Below are 20,121 nucleotides of genomic sequence, written 5' to 3' on the forward strand. Positions count from 1 at the left end.
TAAACTCGCACTTATGAATAAATATCATTTTACATATCTAGACAAAAATACATGTATCTACCAATGCAATTGATTTCCAGTTTAGGGAACATTCACCCACTTGTGTCAAAGAAAAAGTTTCATCTCCAATGCACATAGTATATCAACTTGCAGTGGTATCTATACACTTAGATATATGGAATTGCAGTGGCAAATATGCACTTCTATGCCTACCCCTTACCCTCATGAAAAGACACCTTGAGAAGCGAAAAAGGACAGCGCGTTAACGTGATGTCCTTTTTGGCATCTCAAGCTGTCTCTGATGAACGCTTTTCAGCAAGGCTTTTCTACTCAATCCTCCATGTATCAATACTCACAAGAGGTTGCTTCGACTATTTCATCTTTTGTCTCCAAGTATGCTTTGGTATACAGGTCTTATGGTCTTTGGAATGCTATTGGACTCTTGGAGGGATAGGTCACATGGTCTTTTGATCGCTATGCAAGGAGGGGACTATTGGACTGCCCGAGGGACCAAAATAGGCAACGCGTTAACGCGCTGTCTCCTCTCATGCAATTCTAGAGCATAAATAGGACTGTCTTCAAAATGCTACCTAGATGCCGATGGTCTACAAGGTTTTCTAAAAGTTTTCCTCTTATCTCTCTACACTTGAACATTGGACTTGCACTCGCTCATTTGTTTTGTGAACTTCTTTCATCCGTTCAAGAGTTGAATATCACTTGAATGCCTCACATGGGAGCGGGTCTTGGACTGCCTGGGGCAACAAAAGAGGTAGCGCGTTAACGCGCTGCCTCTTTTACTTCCCTTCACAGTCCAAGTTCCCCTCCCTTGCATGACTCTGGGTAACTCTAGCAACCACATACATGCCTCGTATATATGGTTTGTAGAATATGGGCACAAATTTTTGACGGCAAGTCTTATAAAATGAAATGATACCTCGGGCTGCTACACAACCAAGTCAACAAAAAACCTGTGAACACCATCGAGTCCTAAGCAACAACCACCGAGCAATGCAAGCAAAATGGAGTAACGAAACAAAATGGAGCAAGAAAAAGTCGTGAAGAGCCCGAGGAGATAAAATCCGATGCCAAAATGCAGACTAATTAGACTATACAGAAAGGCGTACATCCCATAGCCTGGGGCAGCAAAAGAGGCAGCGCGTTAACGCGCTGCCTCTTTTGCTGCCCCAGGCTATGGTGTGTATGCCTTCCCACACTTCCCACAGTTCAAATGCTGTGGTGGCAGTTGGACTGCCTGGGGCAGCAAAAGAGGCAGCACGTTAACGCGCTGCATCTTTTGCTGCCCCAGGCAGTCCAACTGCCACCCCAGGCAGTCCAACTGCCACCACCTCCGAGATGTAGATTCCATTAGTTCCAATCCTTCAGGAATTATAGGTGCAACATATGATAGGTGCATTTGTCAGCGAAGGAATCGCCCCAAGATAATGAAGCCGTGCCTGTCGGGGACGAAGAAAATCCTATTCCTGTTCTCCCGTTTTTGATATACTCTGCCTCACTCTATACGAAATTTCCCTCACGAGCGTCCTGTGATTTTGATGATGCATCCTGTGACTTATTCGCCTACACACGAGAGTGCCATAATGGAGTTAGAATCCGCGGAAGACGAGCACAAAATGCAAGTGCCAGCAGCAAAACTCGAGTGATACCCACCACCCGTGGTAAGGCACTAGGATGGAAGAATGTGTGAGATGGCCGACCAGGTCGTTGAGTTTCTTGTTATTGGAGAAGCTACCGTGACCACTATCACAAAAAAAAGAGATTACTGTTACGGCTGGGAGACAAGGTGAGAACAGAGATTTGCGAGGCCACAACCCCGACTAACAGTAGATTCACGGCTCTCTTAACGAAACTCAAACACATTGCTACAATCGGCTCGCAGGCAAGCGGGACAATCTAAATCATCTTGCACTCCAGCGACAGTTGCACAGAAAACCCACACTTCGTCAAGCCCTATTGCAAATTCGGATTCGAGCGAGGTACAAATGGGGAGGAATCCATCGCACCAGTCGTGCCCGAGAACGAAGAGAGCCCAAAACATGGTTCCCTGAGCAAACCAGTAGAGAGGCCAAAGGAGCCAATTGTTGAAGTGGGCGGCGAAAGCAGCGAGGGAGAAGACGACGGCGACGTCACGAAGGACATAGCTGAGGGAGATCCAGGGGTGAGCGCAGGGAGCGTAAAGCAAGCAAGCAACGCGAAAGCGGCAATGCCAAGAAATCTCGTCGACAAGCAAGGAAGCCCAACCTTTCTTCTCCTCAGTAGCGATCGGGCAAACAAGAAAAGATCATCAAGCTTGCCGGATCGAAGAGACTAATCGAGCGTATTTGGGCTTGCAATTCATGAGATCGCTCCACAGATGCACTGCGTGCTGCACGCAAGATTGGTGAGCGTAGGGAGCGTAAAGCAAGCAAGCAACGCGAAAGCGGCAATGCCAAGAAATCTCGCCAAAAAGCAAGGAAGCCCAACCTTTCTTCTCCTCAGTAGCGATCGGGCAAACAAGAAAAATTTCATGCATGGTTTTGGATGAGCGGTGAGGCTCTGACTCTCTGACTCTGACTCTCCCACACCAGTCGTTGCTTTCTTTTCTGTTGTGTCAAAAGTAGCAGCTCCAGCCTCGTCCACTCAACTTTTCGGTATTACTTTTTCATATCCGTCTGATGAATGGCATATAGCTTCGGGAATACTAGCCATTTCTAGCATGATTTTGGGAAATTTAATCGCCGTTACTCAAACAAGTATGAAACGTATGCTGGCATATTCCTCCACAAGCCAAATCGGCTATATCATGATTGGGATACTCGCTGCAGACCCCGATAATGGCTATGCAAGTATGACAACTTATACGTTCATTCACAGCAAGTATGACAACTGCCACCACGCTATGCCACGCCACCTGCTCGACTTGTTGGTAGGTCAAAAAGGCTAAAGGTTCAATTGATAGATGAAGTGGAATCGTATAAATGGTAACAAAGACGGAAGGAATCGTCAAATTCGTTTTACGATTCGTGCTATCGATAGCCTACATATAGGATCTGAAAGCGCGCTCACATGGGAACACACCAACGAATCCTACAAGCTGCTGCCCCGCTTTACTATCCGAGCAAGTAGCTTCTCATTTACGCCCCTCTGGCGAAGGAGTCGGTCGGGAACGAGCGCGAGAGACCCATAATGCTCTTGAAGGTGATCTTATCCGGGTTCTTCTCGTCGATGTAAATCTCGTTCACAGGCACCCAGACCAGCAGATCCTTGGCTTTGATGCCTCTGATATCCTTCATCCGCTTCTCCGTGATGGTGCAAGTGACGAGCTCATCGTACACGAAATGGCGGTCTGCCTTCTTGAAGTGGTGCTCCTGGCTACGGCGGGTGACCATCCAGACGAAGCCGGTGTCTTCGACCCAGCCACCTTCGACGATATCCTGGAGGGGGAGGAGGCCACCGGGGAGGTGGAAAGTCTCGAAAAGCTCAGCAGATTTATCAGCACATTCTTCACCGAGGAAGATGACGGCCTTATCACGGACATCAGGGAAGTAGACAGCAGTTTCGACGGCCATAGCTAAAGAGATAGAGATGGAGATGGAGATGGAGATATTGAAGATGAAGAGAGGAGCATAACAAAGAAGGGCTTTGGGGGGGTTTTAAGAGATGGGAAGAGTGTGTAGAGCATTGAATATAAAGCGAGTTTTACGAATTGTTCGTGCTGGAAGTGAAAACTCTATAGGACGCCACAGACGACACCTCGGCACACAAGCTAATATCCATCATAACGATGGGCATTACAATATAAGCCACCAGAGAAAGGGAGATGAAAGCGAGGCGCCGAAAGGAAAGAACGAAAGGAAAGAACAAATGCTGTGGTGGCAGTTGGACTGCCTGGGGCAGCAAAAGAGGTAGCGCGTTAACGCGCTGCCTCTTTTGCTGCCCCAGGCAGTCCAACTGCCACCACAGCACAAAAGAAGCTATCGTGCCAAGTGCCTTCGATGTCGCGCGTAATCTATCAGGGGTCGGTCGATCTTCGATCTTCCAGGATCTCTCTCATCAAGCGGGTTCGAGCTGCTCGGCTCATTAGCCATTGTTTATGAAACAGATAGAGAACTCGAAAACCCAACTATTCCCTATTCTCTTCGGCCTTAGAAGCACCTTCTAGCCAATTTAGCAAATCAAGAATCTAATCCGCTCCAAATGCTGTGGTGGCAGTTGGACTGCCTGGGGCAGCAAAAGAGGCGCTGCCTCTTTTGCTGCCCCAGGCAGTCCAACTGCCACCACAGCCAAGAGAGGGCAGGAAGGTACTATGATCATTCGTGAACTCTGAGCGACTATCGTCGTCTACAAGGGGAGGACTCATGTCCAGTTCTATCCCAGCAATGCATCGTCAACACACAACCCTTCTTCTGTATTTCTTTCCGAGCTGCCCAACAACAAAACACACATGTAATAAAATTCGCCAAAACATGAGCGCATGAAAGGGAAGGTACTTGGGGCACTCTTGTTGATCTTCGAGTTTTTGAGAAGCGTTGCGTCTCTACTTGCAAGCTATAAAGTAGTTGGTAGTAGATGACTTCTCAACAAAGTTGAGAACCAAAATCTCACATCAGAGCCTCCAAGCGTAGCTCCCTGCAAAAAAGTATATATAGACAATCATACAACACGTAGCAAATTCAAGCAAACAATCAAAAGAACGGAGGGAGATAGATAGAGCTTGTAAAAGGTATGGCAACAGGATCTAAGTAGAAGGCTTCGTGCAGAAAAAGAGGAAACTCTTTCCCCCTATTCCTTGAATCAAAAAATCACAATCAAGTTGAAAAACAGCCGAGTCGTGAATAGTATCCCAAGTGGTAGAGAAGGTTCGTTTTGGGAAAAGGAAGCGAGATAGACCATACGTTTTGCCGCAACCCTCTTACAGTCGTGTCCAGGCTCCTCAAAAGAGTTGCTCTAAGAATCCGATGCCCAGTGGTAGCTACCAGTGTGTCAACGAACTCCAATATTTCACCATGATGTAGTGAACCTTCCTTTGAGTAGTGCGCCACTGTGCGATTCCTACGCAGCTTCCTGAGTCTTCCAGCAAAGGGAGTTTTACAGTGGAACTAGCTTTACTGGAGTTCCAAGAAAGAGCACGAACAATCAGAACGAGGCGAAGGAGGGAGGAGGGCAAGGAAGGCGAGCTGGGGGAGGTAAGCTTGGAGGAGGAAACGGATGAGGGGGAGCAGAGACGAGGGGTTGAGGGGGAGTTGAGGAAGTAGAAGTTATCACACACACAGATGGAGGAGGGAACGGATGAGGGGGAGTTGAGGAAGTAGAAGTTATCACACACACAGATGAAGACGAAGAAGATTCGGGCGCCATTGGTTGGCGGAAGTGGACGAGCCATTGGTTGGCGGAAGTGGAGTGGCTGAGCGGCTATTGAAGAAGGCGAAGTGGACGAGCCATTGGTTGGCGGAAGTGAAGAAGGAAGCCTCGCGTCTGCTTCCTTCTTCTTGAGATCTTCTTCTTTTATGAGCATTTACTCAGCATTTACTCCACTCGAATTCCAATGGACCTGTCATCCCGCCCAACGCTCAGTCAATGGCAGGCCTAGCCTTTAGAGAAACGATTTTATCAGATTTTGCAGGCCTGGTCATTATTAGACGGTAGGAGAAGACGTGGGTATGGGTAATGCCAGAAACCGCATAACCCTTGTAATAGTGAGGAGAACACCTTGTAATGACTCATGATGGAAATAGTAATATTGCTCGTTCAAACAAATGTGAAGTAAACTAACACGTTTTGATAGTTTTCATTTTAGATATGGATTTGAAGATACTACTCATTCTAACTATTACTCTAGTAAAATATAGTAATTATAAATCTTTAATTTTTTTCTTGATATTTTAGTCGTTCAATTATATAAATTTGAAAGTTACTTCTCTTTTTATTCATTTATATTAAATGTACACCCTTACTGAATGAAATGCATGAAGGCATCTTGTTCAAATAAAGACTTGCAGTTAAACGACCACCTTGGATGCTAATAGTGACATCCATTTGCATTTGACACTTACAGAGATGAACTTGCTTCTTCTCTTCTCTCCCATAATCCCTCTCAGTGGCTCTTTCAACACTTCTCTTTGCTCCATTCTCTTCGGTCTCCAACACATCTATGCCATTTCTTCTTTTGCCTCCCTGCTTCCGGACCCTTTCTGTAGCTAGCTTTTCTCTTATTCTTTGGTTGGTGTCGTCTGGTGCTACATCTTGGCTCTAGCATTTGAATCATGCCTTTCTCAGTTTTCATTCGCTTTGGAGAACACGAATCATTGACCATTCGTTTTGACACTCCTTTCTTGGAGGTTTCATTGGTGGAGCTTAAGGAACACTTTCACATTGAGAACGAGGACATTGAGCTGCATCAAGAAATCGGAATAGATGAGCTTGCCATTGTACTTCCAGTGGTAAACTTAGAGGATGGTCAGAAAGGGTTCAAGATTAGTGGTAGCCAACAATCAACCTTAAGAGTTCACATGCCCTATAAAAGAGGTTCTCATGGTGACTTTATGAATCATGAACTAAATAGTGTGGTTTCACTGATAGAGAGGATGCCTTTGAATAGTTCTCTTCATGTTGCGCTCAAATCTGCAGTTCGAGTGGAGAAAGTTACTGAGCTTCCTATAACTTATGATGGATATATTGTCTTCGAACTTCCACCTATGCCTAAGGGTTCACCAATGTCTGGAATGGAACAGAATACTGATGGTCATGTTTGGACAAAATATTCCACATGTTCGCAAGACTGCTTCAATGGTGTTGTGAGAATGAGTAGATGTTCAGGTTATTTGAGATGTTGTAATTTGGATTGTCCTTTCCTTGAACGAATGGGAGTTTTAAATGATACACAATGGAAAGGAAAGCTTAGGAGACCTCCTCTACCTGGTCCCATTGATCCAGCCTTGGGGTCACTTGTGTGCAAGCATTGTGATGCAATACCAGAGTGTGTTTACCTATGCAGTGCTATTATATATTATTGCTTTCCCCATGAACGAGTGAAGACAACGAGATGTGCAGTGCATGTGGGTTTCCATGACCATCCAGTTGAAAAAGGTAGAAGTCGAGCAAAGGAAATGCAAGTAGATGATCTCATTTCAATGCGTGCAAGGTTGAATGGAAATTCCTCTTGCAAAAAAATCGAGGTGTCTGTGGCACAAGACCTTGTGATGGAGATGATGCTAGCAAAGGATGGGGTTGTTGTGGAGCCGCTAGATGATCAAAAGTTCGAAGAAGTGCTTGAAACCATTACACCAATGACCCAGAGAAGGAGGCTTCAGAGAGTGGTGCAGAGCGCAAGAAGTGAGGCTAGAGGAGGGGATGGTGGAATGGATTCAATACTTGATTTAAAGAGGAGATGCAAATATCCATACCTACAAAGTATCCTATTTCCTGAACAATTGCAAGATGAACAACAACCACATATCTTCAAAATGTCGACCATTGGTCCAGGATCAGGAGTTGATCTAGTGAATCGCATGCGGTCTGGTGGGAGCTTGGGATCACAATGGGTTCATTTTGACCATGTGCATCGAGTGAGGGGATGGTCAACAATGGGTGCTCATGTGTATGACCCATTCATAAGGGAACTATTAACTATAGCAATATGTGAATTCAAGGTGGAGGATAACCATGCTCAAGTTCGATTCTGGGAGCTACTGAACAATACAATGGAGAAGAATGGTTTTGAAAAACCTGAATTCCGTGGATTCATGGCAGATGGAGCAGGAGCAAATTGGCTGGCTGTCCGCACTGTTTACAATGGGGGACCGGAAAATGTGATGGATGGTAGAGAAAGAACTTGTGTTTTCCATTGGGAGATGAGCATGGTTGAGCACACCAGACGATGCATTAAGCCGCAATTTCAGGAGGAGCATAAACTTCTATGTCGGAAGTGGAGAGAGGCAACAACTTCAACTTCTGCAGACCAATGCAAACAAACATTGAATTTGTATTGGTCCCCAATTCATGTGAAGGAGGGTGAGCTACCAACATTGCATACGTGGCTTGCTTGGTGGGATGTTAGAGTCAACCAGTGGGGGGGAATGTTCTTGCAGCAAGAAGAGCACTCTGGATTTGTTCCTACAGTGAACCTTTCAGAGACAAAACATTCTAGCATGAGAGCAGCACATGGATATGCAAAACACATAACATTGTATGATGCTTGTGCAGTAGATCTTGCAATGAGTGTCCTTCAGAGTGCCCACTACAATGCCTTTATGAATGGAAGACACTTGGGTATAGGACCAAATTTGGATGCTCTCCGGCGAAGAATACTTGATGGTAGTGGGTCTGGTAAAGGGGACAGAAATAGGCTTGTGGATTTATCACACATAGTGATTGAAGAGGATGGGATACAATCTCTTGAGATGAATAGGCCAATAACAGAATCGGTGAGCATAAGAAGAAAGAGGGGTTCAAAATGTTCAACATCGGTCCATGCAAATGATAGTCATCGACCAGAATACATGACAGTGACAACAAGGAGAGTGATAGGAAAAAGAAGACAAATTGATTTTAAAAGTCCATCACAGGACGTGGTTTGTAGAGAGATAGATATTCATGAAGCCAATTGGGCGATCAGGAGAACAGAACCACATAGCGTTGTCACATGCTTTGGCTACTTGGCAGAGAGTCGGAGACGATGTGGGGCACTAATCAATGCACTTGGTAGAAGTGCAAGTTATGGTGTGCCAGCCCCTTGTTTTAAGGGAAGAAGGCAACATTCTCATGGAGTGATAGAGCAGTTTGTATGGTTTTGTAATACTTCTGTCACCCATACATGGAATGTGGATAAATCCATTCAAGGTGTTCCTGGGGTCTCTCCATGTGTATGGAAGGTTGCAAGTGGGACATCAATGACTGTAGACGAGAGGGGTGCCCTTGTAAGGGCAGGTTTTGTATTTAATAGTGACGATTCTATTGGTGTGATGGGACCTCCTTATGCACAGCAGATCCATACACCTAGCCATGTGCGCCCTTCTCATCGTGATGGAAAGCTTGTTTCATGGAGAAGTAAGTTGAATAAAGATTTCAACGAAAGGATACACAAGGCAGTTACAGAAAATGGGGAGGTGGTGAGAGAGAACATCATTATTCCACATGAGGTGCATGTATTCCATGTTCGTACAACAGGATCAATGTCTAAGGGGCTAACATATAGTGTCTTGATTTCAGAGTTTCCACGTTGCACATGCCTTGATTTCACAGAAAGGGAAGCAAGAAAAAGTCCCTACATGCCTTGCAAGCACATATACTTCGTGTTTATTGTTGTCTTGGGCTTAACTGAAATGGTGCATCAGTTTATGCATCAGGCTGCATTGACAAAAGTTGAATTGTTTCAAGCTCTGGGTGGTAGAAGAAACCCATCAAGTATGTAGTGTATGGCTTGGATGCCCTTTTTTTTCAATTCCTTCAGAATCGGATAATATATGTAGGTGTGCTTCCTTGCATGATGCTACACTTGTTGAGAGATATGGTGCCATAAGCACTTGTAGAGCAAAGGTATGAGCAAAGGATAAGCTGCCACATGGCATGGAGGAGATATCCCACATGTGAGCAAGCAAATGGATGTAAGTACCCTCACCTATAAAAGGGAGGTTCATTTGAAGGAATATCAATCAAGCACTTTGCACTATCTCAAGATTCTCTTTATGAGTCCAAGCTAATCTATCTTGGAACCTAATTGACTTGAGATACATATCATGAGCACTCTCTTCATCATGTTTCCACACAGGTTCCATCCACCTTAGAGTGCTCCATAGATCCTGAGGCACGCATGTTTTGTCATGGTATCAGAGCATAGGTTTAGCTCTCCTAGTTTAGCTCATTAGTAGTTCACTAGGATTGCTTCCATTCCTAGATTAGTTGTAGGCATGTGTTAGGAGCTCATGTTTTTTCTCCTAGTTTAGTTTTAGTTTTAGATTGAAAATTTCCGTCCCTTGAGAGAGAAATTTTCCGTCCATCCATTTCATGAGAGATTCATTGTGAGCTTGAGTGTTCCTTATTCTGTGAGAGCAAGAGAGTCCCTTGAGTATTTTCTTTGTGAGGATTCATGTGAGAGAGATTTCTTCTAATGAAAGAAAGAAATATCATTGAGAGCTTTCAACCTTGCATAAAACTGTGGGGACTCCCACAAGAGACTCAGCACGAGTGAAACGGCGACCACGCAGCGAGGCAGCCCCCCCTGCAGCTAGCCGACAACCAAATTGGCCCCCTGCATCTCTTACAACAAGCAAGGCACAAAGCAACGGGCTACCTACAGCCTCCAACTACTAGGAGTCACCTCCTACAGCAGACTCAAGCCGCCATATCAGCAGCTCTTACAGCGACTGGGATTCAATGGTGACCTCAACAACGTGCAAGCCACAAATAAAGCGGCCCGAATGCCCATTAGCCTGGCAATGAGCAGCACCTATCAACTCAACCGCCAACAGCTCCAACGAGCCATAACTACACTCCAAGTGCTTTGCCAAGCCTCTCCGTCATGCCAATCTCTAAACCTATCCAGATAGAGCTTCTCCTTCACAAGTGACACCTCTACAAACTACCGACAAAGCTCAGTGACTCCAGCGCCAGCTTTACACTGAGTGCCACGGACATCAACAAACGACAGCAGCCTTAGAGCGATTGACTCTAAGTGCAATTGTGTTGCAGCGTCTCCTACAATGCTCAACACAACCCACACAGCTCCAAGATGTGCCGACAGCTCCAGTCCCTGCTCTAGCACATGCACATAGCTCCAAGAGCAACCGCGATAGCAAGCAGCATAAGAATTAGATTTTGTACGCCCAGCTCCTCACAGACTCTAAGAAGAAGACGGCCACTGTGTTGTTCGTTGGGAGCTGCTGGCAAAGGAGACGGGGTGAATGAAGCACTGATCCAGAATCAAAGATTTGAAGGCGGCGACTCCACAGGCCTCACGGGATCCACAGACATCCCCGTCGCACTTGCATCGCATATTTCCACAAAGGTTTCATAACCTTAGGCCACGTGGCAGATAGGGATGGTCATGTTAACTGTGATAAGTTCAACCTTGGTTAAGTTTATAGTTAAGTTCAGTTTAGTTGGACCATGGTTAAGTTTATCTAACCTTGAGTTCAAAACGTTTGGTTAGATTACACAGGGTTCAGGTTGGTTGAGTTTCAATTTGGTCAAAGTTATGCCACATAAGCATGCACTGTCACCACAGTGCCTTCTAAGCACAGAGCCTCTTGTTAAGCACAGTATTGAATTCAGCATGTGAATCCCTGTGCCACATCATCAAAGACCCTCTTCTTCATAGAAGCTTCAACAAGCCATAACTTGCAATCCAGGAAGAATTTGGACACGCTCCAAAAAGGAAAAGTGATCGTCTTTTCGAGCTCTACGCGCCTGTCATGTCAGAATCATTGTATGCAATTAGACACTGCCAATATTGAAAGAAATCAATTGGTAAGACCTTTGCAACAATTAGAAAAGCAAAGCATGAATGCAAACATCGATGTAAAAAGCATGCCAAAAGCACAAGTGTATGAGATGACCATAGCCCGAAGCATGGCATCCACACAAAGCATCAAGGCACATGGAAGAACAAAGCATCATGCATGAAGCTACACCAAGCAAAGAAGCAAACGACATCATCATCAAGCCATGAGCCAAAAGGTGACATCAATGGAATGTATTGAAAAGCAAAAAACCTTGCCAACCTTGCCTATTATGTTTTGTAATCAAACCTGACCACCTGAGAGTAGCTATGAAAGCACCCAGGGGAGGTAAGGACATGTAGAAGCCACACTTGACCACCTTAAGTAGCATGCATGCACTAAGGGGAGGTGATGGAATGTAACTCACGTCTGACCACCTTGCAGTAGCCAAAGGATTATGGCACCAAGGGGAGGTGTTGAGAGATATGGTGCCATAAGCACTTGTAGAGCAAAGGTATGAGCAAAGGATAAGCTGCCACATGGCATGGAGGAGATATCCCACATGTGAGCAAGCAAATGGATGTAAGTACCCTCACCTATAAAAGGGAGGTTCATTTGAAGGAATATCAATCAAGCACTTTGCACTATCTCAAGATTCTCTTTATGAGTCCAAGCTAATCTATCTTGAAACCTAATTGACTTGAGATACATATCATGAGCACTCTCTTCATCATGTTTCCACACAGGTTCCATCCACCTTAGAGTGCTCCATAGATCCTGAGGCACGCATGTTTTGTCAACACTAAGTTGTATTTTTTGAAGGTGGAAGAAACCCATGAAGCATTTAGTAGGTAGCCTAGATGCCTTTTTTATATTTCCTTTGGAAGCGGATGATATATATAGGTGTGCTTCCATGTTTTGGCAATGCACAAAAAAACATTTTGTACAATCATTCCAAGGGTTGGTTGGAAGATATTTTAAAGCATCAAATTTTTCTATCAACTTTTTTTTGTATGACATATGCTTTTTGTGGTATGGAGTTAATAACTTTTAGAAAAAAGGTGACTTCTGACAACATGAAGAGCAGTTAATGTAATATGTTACTATTCTCATTATTGAAAGCATTCAATGTTTTATTTTATCATTACTTTTTCACAACAAAGGAAACATGATTTGAACATGTACTTCTGGAAACATGCTAGCCAAGATGCAGGCGAGTGGTTAAGCTTTCTTAGAGCATAAATTGTGGTAATTGGCTGTCCTGGATGAATATGATGTGGCTGTTATTAAACAGATAACACCTTGCATTGTTGTTTGTCCACGCTCGCTTATTTGGCCTCGCTCGCTTTTCTTCGCTCGCTTTTTGGTAATCCTCAGTTTCTGTGACCTTGAATGGTCTAGGAAAGGATTATGCACAGTTCCGGACATCCATTGCCATCCGTGAAAAATTTCTTGATTTTGAGGAGTTGTTTGCTCTTCTAATTTCTGAAGAGCAGAGAAATCATGGTGCATCTTCTTCAGGAGGAACTTCAAAAAAAACTTTCTTCTACTCAAATGTTGGAAGAGGTAGAGGCAGAGGTAGAGGAGGCCGATCTAGAGGCCATGGTCGAAATCAGAATATGCAGCAAACTCAAGAAAACCAGTCCTATGGAAAAGGACGTGGTAACTCTAGAGGCAGGGGGAGCCAAAGAGGTCGTGGTGGATGGCAGAGAGGCCGAAATGCAAACAGCAATGTTGAATGCTACTATTGTGGTAAAATGGGTCATATGTGTAAAGACTACTGCAAAAAGCAGAATGACATTATGAATGGAAAATTGTAGCAAGGCAATTATGCATCCTCTAGTAGACAGGGTGATGACAGAAATGAGCATTTGTTTATGGTGCAGCACAACCAATTCTGTGACAAGTGCAAGAGAAAGCAATGATGTGTGGTATGTTGACCAAGGTGCATCCAACCACATGACAGGTCATGCAAAATGGATGCAGGATGCAAGGAAAATGGAAAAACTAGGATTTGTGGAGACTGGTGATGATACTGCACATCCTATTGTGCAGATTGGTAAAATTCCTTTGTCTATGCAGGATGGGAAAAAGAAATACCTGCCTGATGTATTTCATGTCCCGAATATCACCAAGAACCTGGTTTCTGTTGGTCAAATGGTTGAGCAGGGCTTGCAGGTCAGATTTAATCCTCCTAGATGCTTTGTTGAGGATATGAAAAATAACAGTCGCTTGATAGCAAAAGGAAAGAAGAAGGGCAGGATGTTTACGTTGGATGTGGACATGCCTGAATTGAGTGCAGCAATCTTTGCACATGGAACCGGTGTAGTTGCAGATATTGATATCTGGCATAAACGCATTGGTCATGTTAATGTACAGTAACTTAAATCAATGCATGCCCAAAATATTGTTGCAGGATTGCCTAAATTCAAGGTTGCAGAAATGCATAAGGTATGTGAAGCCTGTCAATTTGGAAAACAGGCAAGGAAACCATTTCTTAGACATGTTCAAGAGAGTAAGAAGCCATTGGAATTAATCCACTCTGATGTGTGGACGACTAAAGCTGCATCTATTGGAGGCTGTCATTATTTTGTCACTTTTATTGATGACTACAGCAGAAAAGTTTGGGTTTATTTTATGGAAAAGAAAAGTGAACTGTTTGGGCATTTTAAAGCTTTTAAAGCTATGGTTGAAAAAGAAACAGGCCTGCAAATAAAATGCCTAAGGTCAGATGGAGGGGGAGAGTACCTCTCAAATGAGTTTGCAAGGTTCCTGCAGGAGCATGGCATAAAGTAGAAATATTCATGCAGTCATACCCCACAGCAAAATGGACTTGTAGAAAGGAAAAAGATGCATATTGGAGAGGTATCTCGAGCCATGCTAAATGAAAAAGACCTACCAGATTATTATTGGGCTGAAGCAGTTGCTACAGTAGTTTACATCATGAACAGGACTCCCACTGCAGCAATACATGGCATGATGCTAGAGGAGATGTATACTGGTAGGAAACCAGATATTCCTCATTTGAAAATTTTTGGTTGCATTGCCTATGTTCATGTGCCAGATGAGTTGAGGTCCAAGTTGGATCCAAAAGCTGAGAAGTGCATTTTTATTGGTTATTCCGTGCAACAAAAAGGGTATAGATGCTATAACCCTTCTACTCATAAGTTTACAGTGAGCAGAGATGTTGTTTTTGATGAGATGAGCAGCTAGTATAAACTAGTAAATGTGATTGATGATGTAGATGCACAAAATGGTAATGCTACACAAAATTCACAGCAGCAATCACAAAATATTAGTGGACCTGCAGTGTCCTCTAGTAGTGGTTCACATACTTCACCATGGATAGGCAAATTGAGATTAGGAGAATCTCCTCAAAGCAATGCAGAATGTGGTATGCAGGTATCACGAAAAGGAAAAGAGAAGGTAGATCAGCCCATGTTTGATGTGAATGTAGGTCATTCTTATGTGAATGGTGAATCCAATGGCTCAGAACAGAGCATTGATGATGAGTTGGTTATTCCTTCTGTTGTTACACCTGGAGTAAGAAAGACCAGGGATTTTTGAGAGCACCTGAAAGTGAGCCTATTTTGTGTAGGTCTACCAGAGCTAGGTATCCTATGAATAGGCTGAAATATGATGGATTTACAGCCATTCGCTATGCCTATATGGTCAAAGTGATACGGGAACCAGAACCCACTTCTTTTAAGCAAGCCATGGGAAAAGAAAAATGGGAGAAAGCCATGGATGAAGAAATGGATGCCTTGGAAGCAAATGCTACATGGGCATTGGTGCCTTTGCCTAAGGACAAGAATGCAATTGGCTGTAAGTGGGTTTATAAGGTGAAGCACAATGCAAATGGTTCTGTGAACAAATACAAGGCAAGATTTGTTGTCAAGGGGTATGCACAGACATATGGCATTGATTATGAAGAAAGTCATTTATGTTGATGATTTGATCATCACAGGCGATACTGATGAAGATATCCTTCGTGTGAAAATGCTATTGAAGCAGAAGTTTGAGATGAAGGATTTGGGAGAGCTGCGTTATTTCTTGGGCATTGAGGTGATTAGATCACCAAGTGGGATATGGCTCTTGCAGAGGAAGTATGGATTGGACATGCTATCCAAATATGGGATGATGGGCCGTAAGCCTATTTCAGTTCCTTTGGAGCAGAATGTGAAGCTGAGCGCAGATGCAGGTGAGCTTCTGGAAGACCCTACTATGTACAGACACATAGTAGGAAGTTTGATTTATATGACTATTACCAGGCCAGATTTGAGCTATGCTGTTGGATTGGCAAGCTCCAAGGAAACCGCATTTGGATGCGGCCAGATGCATACTCAGGTATGTGAAGTCCACATTGGAGTATGGACTATTTTATGAGACTGGGGTTCAGATACAGTTGCATGGATACACTGATGCTGATTGGGCTGGTAATATTTCTGATAGACGATCTACCAGTGGATATGTGTTCTCTTTTGGGAGTGCTGCAGTCACTTGGAGCAACAAGAAACAGCCTACAGTTGCCTTGTCGAGCATAGAGGCTTAGTATAGGGGTGTAGCAATGGCTGCACGTGAGGTGGCTTGGTTGCATAAGCTACTTTATGATATGCATCAGTCTACAGATGGGCCAATTGTCATTTATTGTGACAACGTGAGCAGTATACACTTAGCAAATAACCTATTCTATCATGCTAGAACAAAGCACATTGAGGTGCATTATCACTATGTGCAGGAGAAAGTTTTACTAGGTCTCATTGATCTAGTTTATGTCAGCACAAAGGATCAGGTAGCTGACATATTCACGAAGGCATTGGGCACAGAGAAGCTGCGCAAGTTCGGAGACCTGCTTTGTGCAGGAATTGGGATTGAGCTTGAGGGGGAGTGTTGAGATATCGAGCTCCAATCGTGATATGCCAGGGTGACCATTGTGCATTTATGTCACCGACTTGTTAGCTGCAGATGCGGTTGGTACACCGCCCATGAATAATAGCTGGATGATAGCTATCCTTATGTACTCTAGTTCGTGGCTCAATTTGTATGCCACCTTAACTAGCTGAGTTTGGTTTGAGACTCACATATAGGGTTCTTCTATTTCTTTGTACTAGAGTTCTTTTGGCTTTCACAACTAAGAAGGAAAAACTATTTTCAGCCTCCACCTTTGTGTCTATTCCCCCATTGTGTATGTGAGAAAGCCACAAGTGAGACTCCTTCCTTCTCTCCCACTATCTTCACAGAATGAGATTCATCAACCTTTGGCCTTTTGAATGTTCCCAGAGCATTTTTGAAGCCAAAGGGCATCATATTGAATTGCTATTACCCAAAGAACATTCGGAATGTTGTCTTCACTGGTCTCCTAGTTTGATAGGTATTTTCCAATAACCAGATTTGAGGTCCAAAGTGTGAATCTAGAATGAGTTGGTGAGTCCAAGATATCATCTAGACAAGGAAGATGATACTCTTCTGAGACTCTTCTGTGATGATCACATAATTTAAATCAATACAGAACTAATATGCACCATCATCTTCCTTGACAAGTTGAGGCTCACACGTCCATGAGATTTTGGAAGGGAAATGACATTATCAAACAACTTACTTGTGACATGTGAGTCAGAGCACTTGGATTTTTCTTCTTGATCATGTTCTTTGGGCTGTCGATGCCAGTTGTGCATCTCCCATAGGAATGCCATGAAAGATATCTATGGTCGTTGTTGTTGGAGTATTGCCTACAAATGGATTCAAAAATCTAGCAAGATTTTTTTGTATTTCTATTTGCCTTAGAATATCCACTTGTATCATAGATGAATGCAAATGCAAATTAATTACTCAAGAGTACACCCAAGGTATCGGTGGTGCTCCATCAACATACAAGCATTTATTTTGCAAATCAACCAATGCCTTGTTTTGTGATAACGAATCACAATGTACATTGATAGGAAAGATTGGTTTCTTAAAACTATGGTCGAGGATGACAAATTTTCTTCCTAACAACTCTATCGGCTCTCGAAGACGTATTAACTTGTGTTAAATTATCTCCAAAAATGACTCTATTAGTAACTTAGTTGGAAGCAAATAGATTGGAATGTTTTGGCATGTAAGTGAACTACTTGAATAGAAAAGGGTCAAATTTGGCTTATTCCAAAACAACGCTTGTATGACAAAAGCTATGGGAGGAGGGCAATCACTATCTGGAGCTAACTCCTCCTTCATGGCTCTAGATGCTCTTTTTTAAACACTACAAAATCGTAAGAATTTTTTATTTGTGAATCTTGCATTGAGTGCAAGAGATGGCTATATTTTTTAACGTGTCCATACTTATTACAGTTGAAACGCCTAGGTCTTCCATGCAAGTCACGATCAGAAGGTCCTTTTCATTGGAATTATACTACCTAGGTCAAGACATATTCTTTTGACCACTCTTCATATTTTATGTGTGATTGGTTGGTGGAATAGTACATGTAAGAGAGATGTATGAACATGCAATAATGGAGGAAGAGTTAGAAATTTTGCACCCATTTTTTGGAAGTAAACTTGATCCTCTACGCAATGAGCAATGCTTCATTGACTACTTGGGCCCTTGGTCGTGCGAACACAGAAATATCTAGGTGGAGCTGAGACCAAAGAAAAAATAATTTTACACCCTCTATCATGTTTGGATCTACTCACATCAAGAGGTGTGTGAGTTTGAGGCTGAGCCTAAGACACGGTATATGTCTATTGTTTCAACTCTTGATGCTATGTCAATGCATCTTTCATTGTGCCTGTGTTCCCAAATGCCATCATCAACACTTGCTAGAGATGTGGCTAATATTTCTTGATATTTTCATCAAGCTGATGATACCAAGTTATAGCCTTGAAAATAAGGTTTGATGTCTTTAACTTTTTGAGAATCGTGAATGGTACTCAGTCAAGTTTGAAAATTGGTCAATCCATAGGTAAATATCATCCTCTATTGATCTTGTGTAGGGATTTGGTCAAAATTTAGAGTCGTGCCCAATGTTGTATGCCTAATGTGATGCTAAATGTGCCATTATATTGGTGACATGGAAATTGGAAAAAACCAATTCGTAAAGCAATGTAGCCATCACTTTAGTTGAAATATGACATGAAGGTGCATGTTGTTGTTCTTGAACATCATACTCCATAGTGATGTCTCCACCAAATTATGAGATGAGTGTAATGTGCTAGAGGCAAAATGCAAATGCGACAAAGGATGAAAGCAATAATGAACGTCAACCCAGTCAAGAATCTAGTGCCCAAAATGGTCTCCATTCCTCTTCAAATTACATGTTTTTATGCCTTTCTCCCCGCCTCTTTACAATGACAAATAGTTACCAATTTACATCAAGAAGAGCAATAAAAATAGACATTAAGGTGCACCAATGGAGCAGATGAGTTGGTACAAGAACTACCACATGGCTCAAGTAATGTAGCTAAAGTGTGATGTGGACACTGCATGGCTTAGGTCTGATGTGGATAAGTGATGACTGACATGGAGATGGCATCGTCACAATATTCTACTTTAGTAGATGGTAAATTTTGGGTTTCTTCTTACTGCACCATGACCAAGATACTGAGGTAGAGTAAAGGAGAAACTACTGGTAGATTTTTCAAGAGTGAATCAATCTTCATTCAACAAGTATCCTGTTGACAATCTATCAAAGCATAATGGTATTGTCTTCCTTAGTCACACAAATATAAATTAGATGATAATAACTTTTCCACCTAGAGGTTTAATTGGAGAATAAACTTGGGCCCAAGAGACTTTGGTGCATCATTAATGTCACAATTCACACAAACTACAATCAATCAAGGGAGTGCAATACAAGAAAAGCCTTCATATATAATGAATTCAAGGGGTAATATTTAAACCCCTACATACACATGGTTCCTACATTCCTTTCCTCTTAAAAATTTAAATTTTAGGATGTTGTGAATAAAACAACCCCTTCTATATGTATATTTGTATGACTTTGTGGATTAAAATCTGCTTACATCGAAGCCAACTAATGGTTACATATTTTTTATGTGCATCCCTTAAGGCAATCATGATTAGAATGAATGGGATAAGGATCTAAACAAGATCATACATGATCAAAGTTAATGTGAAGAATGAGATTATTCCCATCATTCAAAATGCAATTGAATCTTGGAATGCACATGCCCACAGATTTGCTACTAACAATATGTCAATGATTTTCTTGCTTAAGAGAAAATTGAGCATTGCAAAAAGAGGTTCATTAGAATTGGGTCCATGTTACTTGTTGCTAAAGTTGAAGAATCTATCTAGCAAAGTTGGAGGCAATTGACAACAAAGTTGACAATATAAGGCTTGTACAAATTGCGCTAAATGGATTGAGTAGGGAATATGAACAATTTGTAATTTACATGCTTACAAGGGGGAATTCCCAAAGTTTGAGATATTTATTAACATACTTATGTAGGGATTAGATACATAGAAGTGGATCAAATGACAACAAAGTCTATGAATAGGTATTTATGGCCCAAGTCCATGGTTCCATAGAGAAACAAGTTGGTTTAGTACCCTGAGAGAGGGAGAGGATATGCTAGAGGCTACAATTAGCCACCATCAACCATAGAAAGAGGTCAATAACAAGCTAACAATAGAATCAAAGTTAGCTAGAGATATTTCAGCCAACAAAAAATGCACAAATACTTAGGAACA

The 20,121-nt window shown here is 42.8% G+C and overlaps 1 protein-coding gene and 1 long non-coding RNA gene across 2 annotated transcripts; both read right to left on the minus strand.

Annotated features, from left to right (window-relative positions):
* Positions 1–1,545: 1,545 nt before the first annotated feature.
* Positions 1,546–2,170, minus strand: LOC147882319 (uncharacterized). Its single transcript, XR_015543848.1, has 3 exons — positions 2,022–2,170; positions 1,669–1,758; positions 1,546–1,578 (listed from the first exon to the last, which is right to left on the minus strand). It is a non-coding gene; the product is annotated as an uncharacterized LOC147882319 (long non-coding RNA).
* Positions 2,171–3,048: 878 nt separating this feature from the next.
* LOC147882320 (uncharacterized) lies at positions 3,049–3,600 on the minus strand. The gene has a single exon (XM_087401127.1). The coding sequence runs from the start codon at positions 3,564–3,566 to the stop codon at positions 3,132–3,134; it is 435 nt and encodes a 144-aa protein (XP_087257253.1). The 5' UTR covers positions 3,567–3,600; the 3' UTR covers positions 3,049–3,131.
* Between the last annotated feature and the right edge of the window lie 16,521 nt (positions 3,601–20,121).

This window comes from Dipteris shenzhenensis, chromosome 29 (assembly GCF_047967505.1).
Source record: "Dipteris shenzhenensis isolate YYH24624 ecotype China chromosome 29, Dip_SZ_1.0, whole genome shotgun sequence".
In the NCBI taxonomy this organism is placed as follows: domain Eukaryota; kingdom Viridiplantae; phylum Streptophyta; class Polypodiopsida; order Gleicheniales; family Dipteridaceae; genus Dipteris; species Dipteris shenzhenensis.

What these genes read in the sequence shown, in the direction of transcription:
- LOC147882320 (XM_087401127.1), bottom strand. Translation starts at nt 3,566, where the DNA reads ATGGCCGTCGAAACTGCTGTCTACTTCCCTGATGTCCGTGATAAGGCC.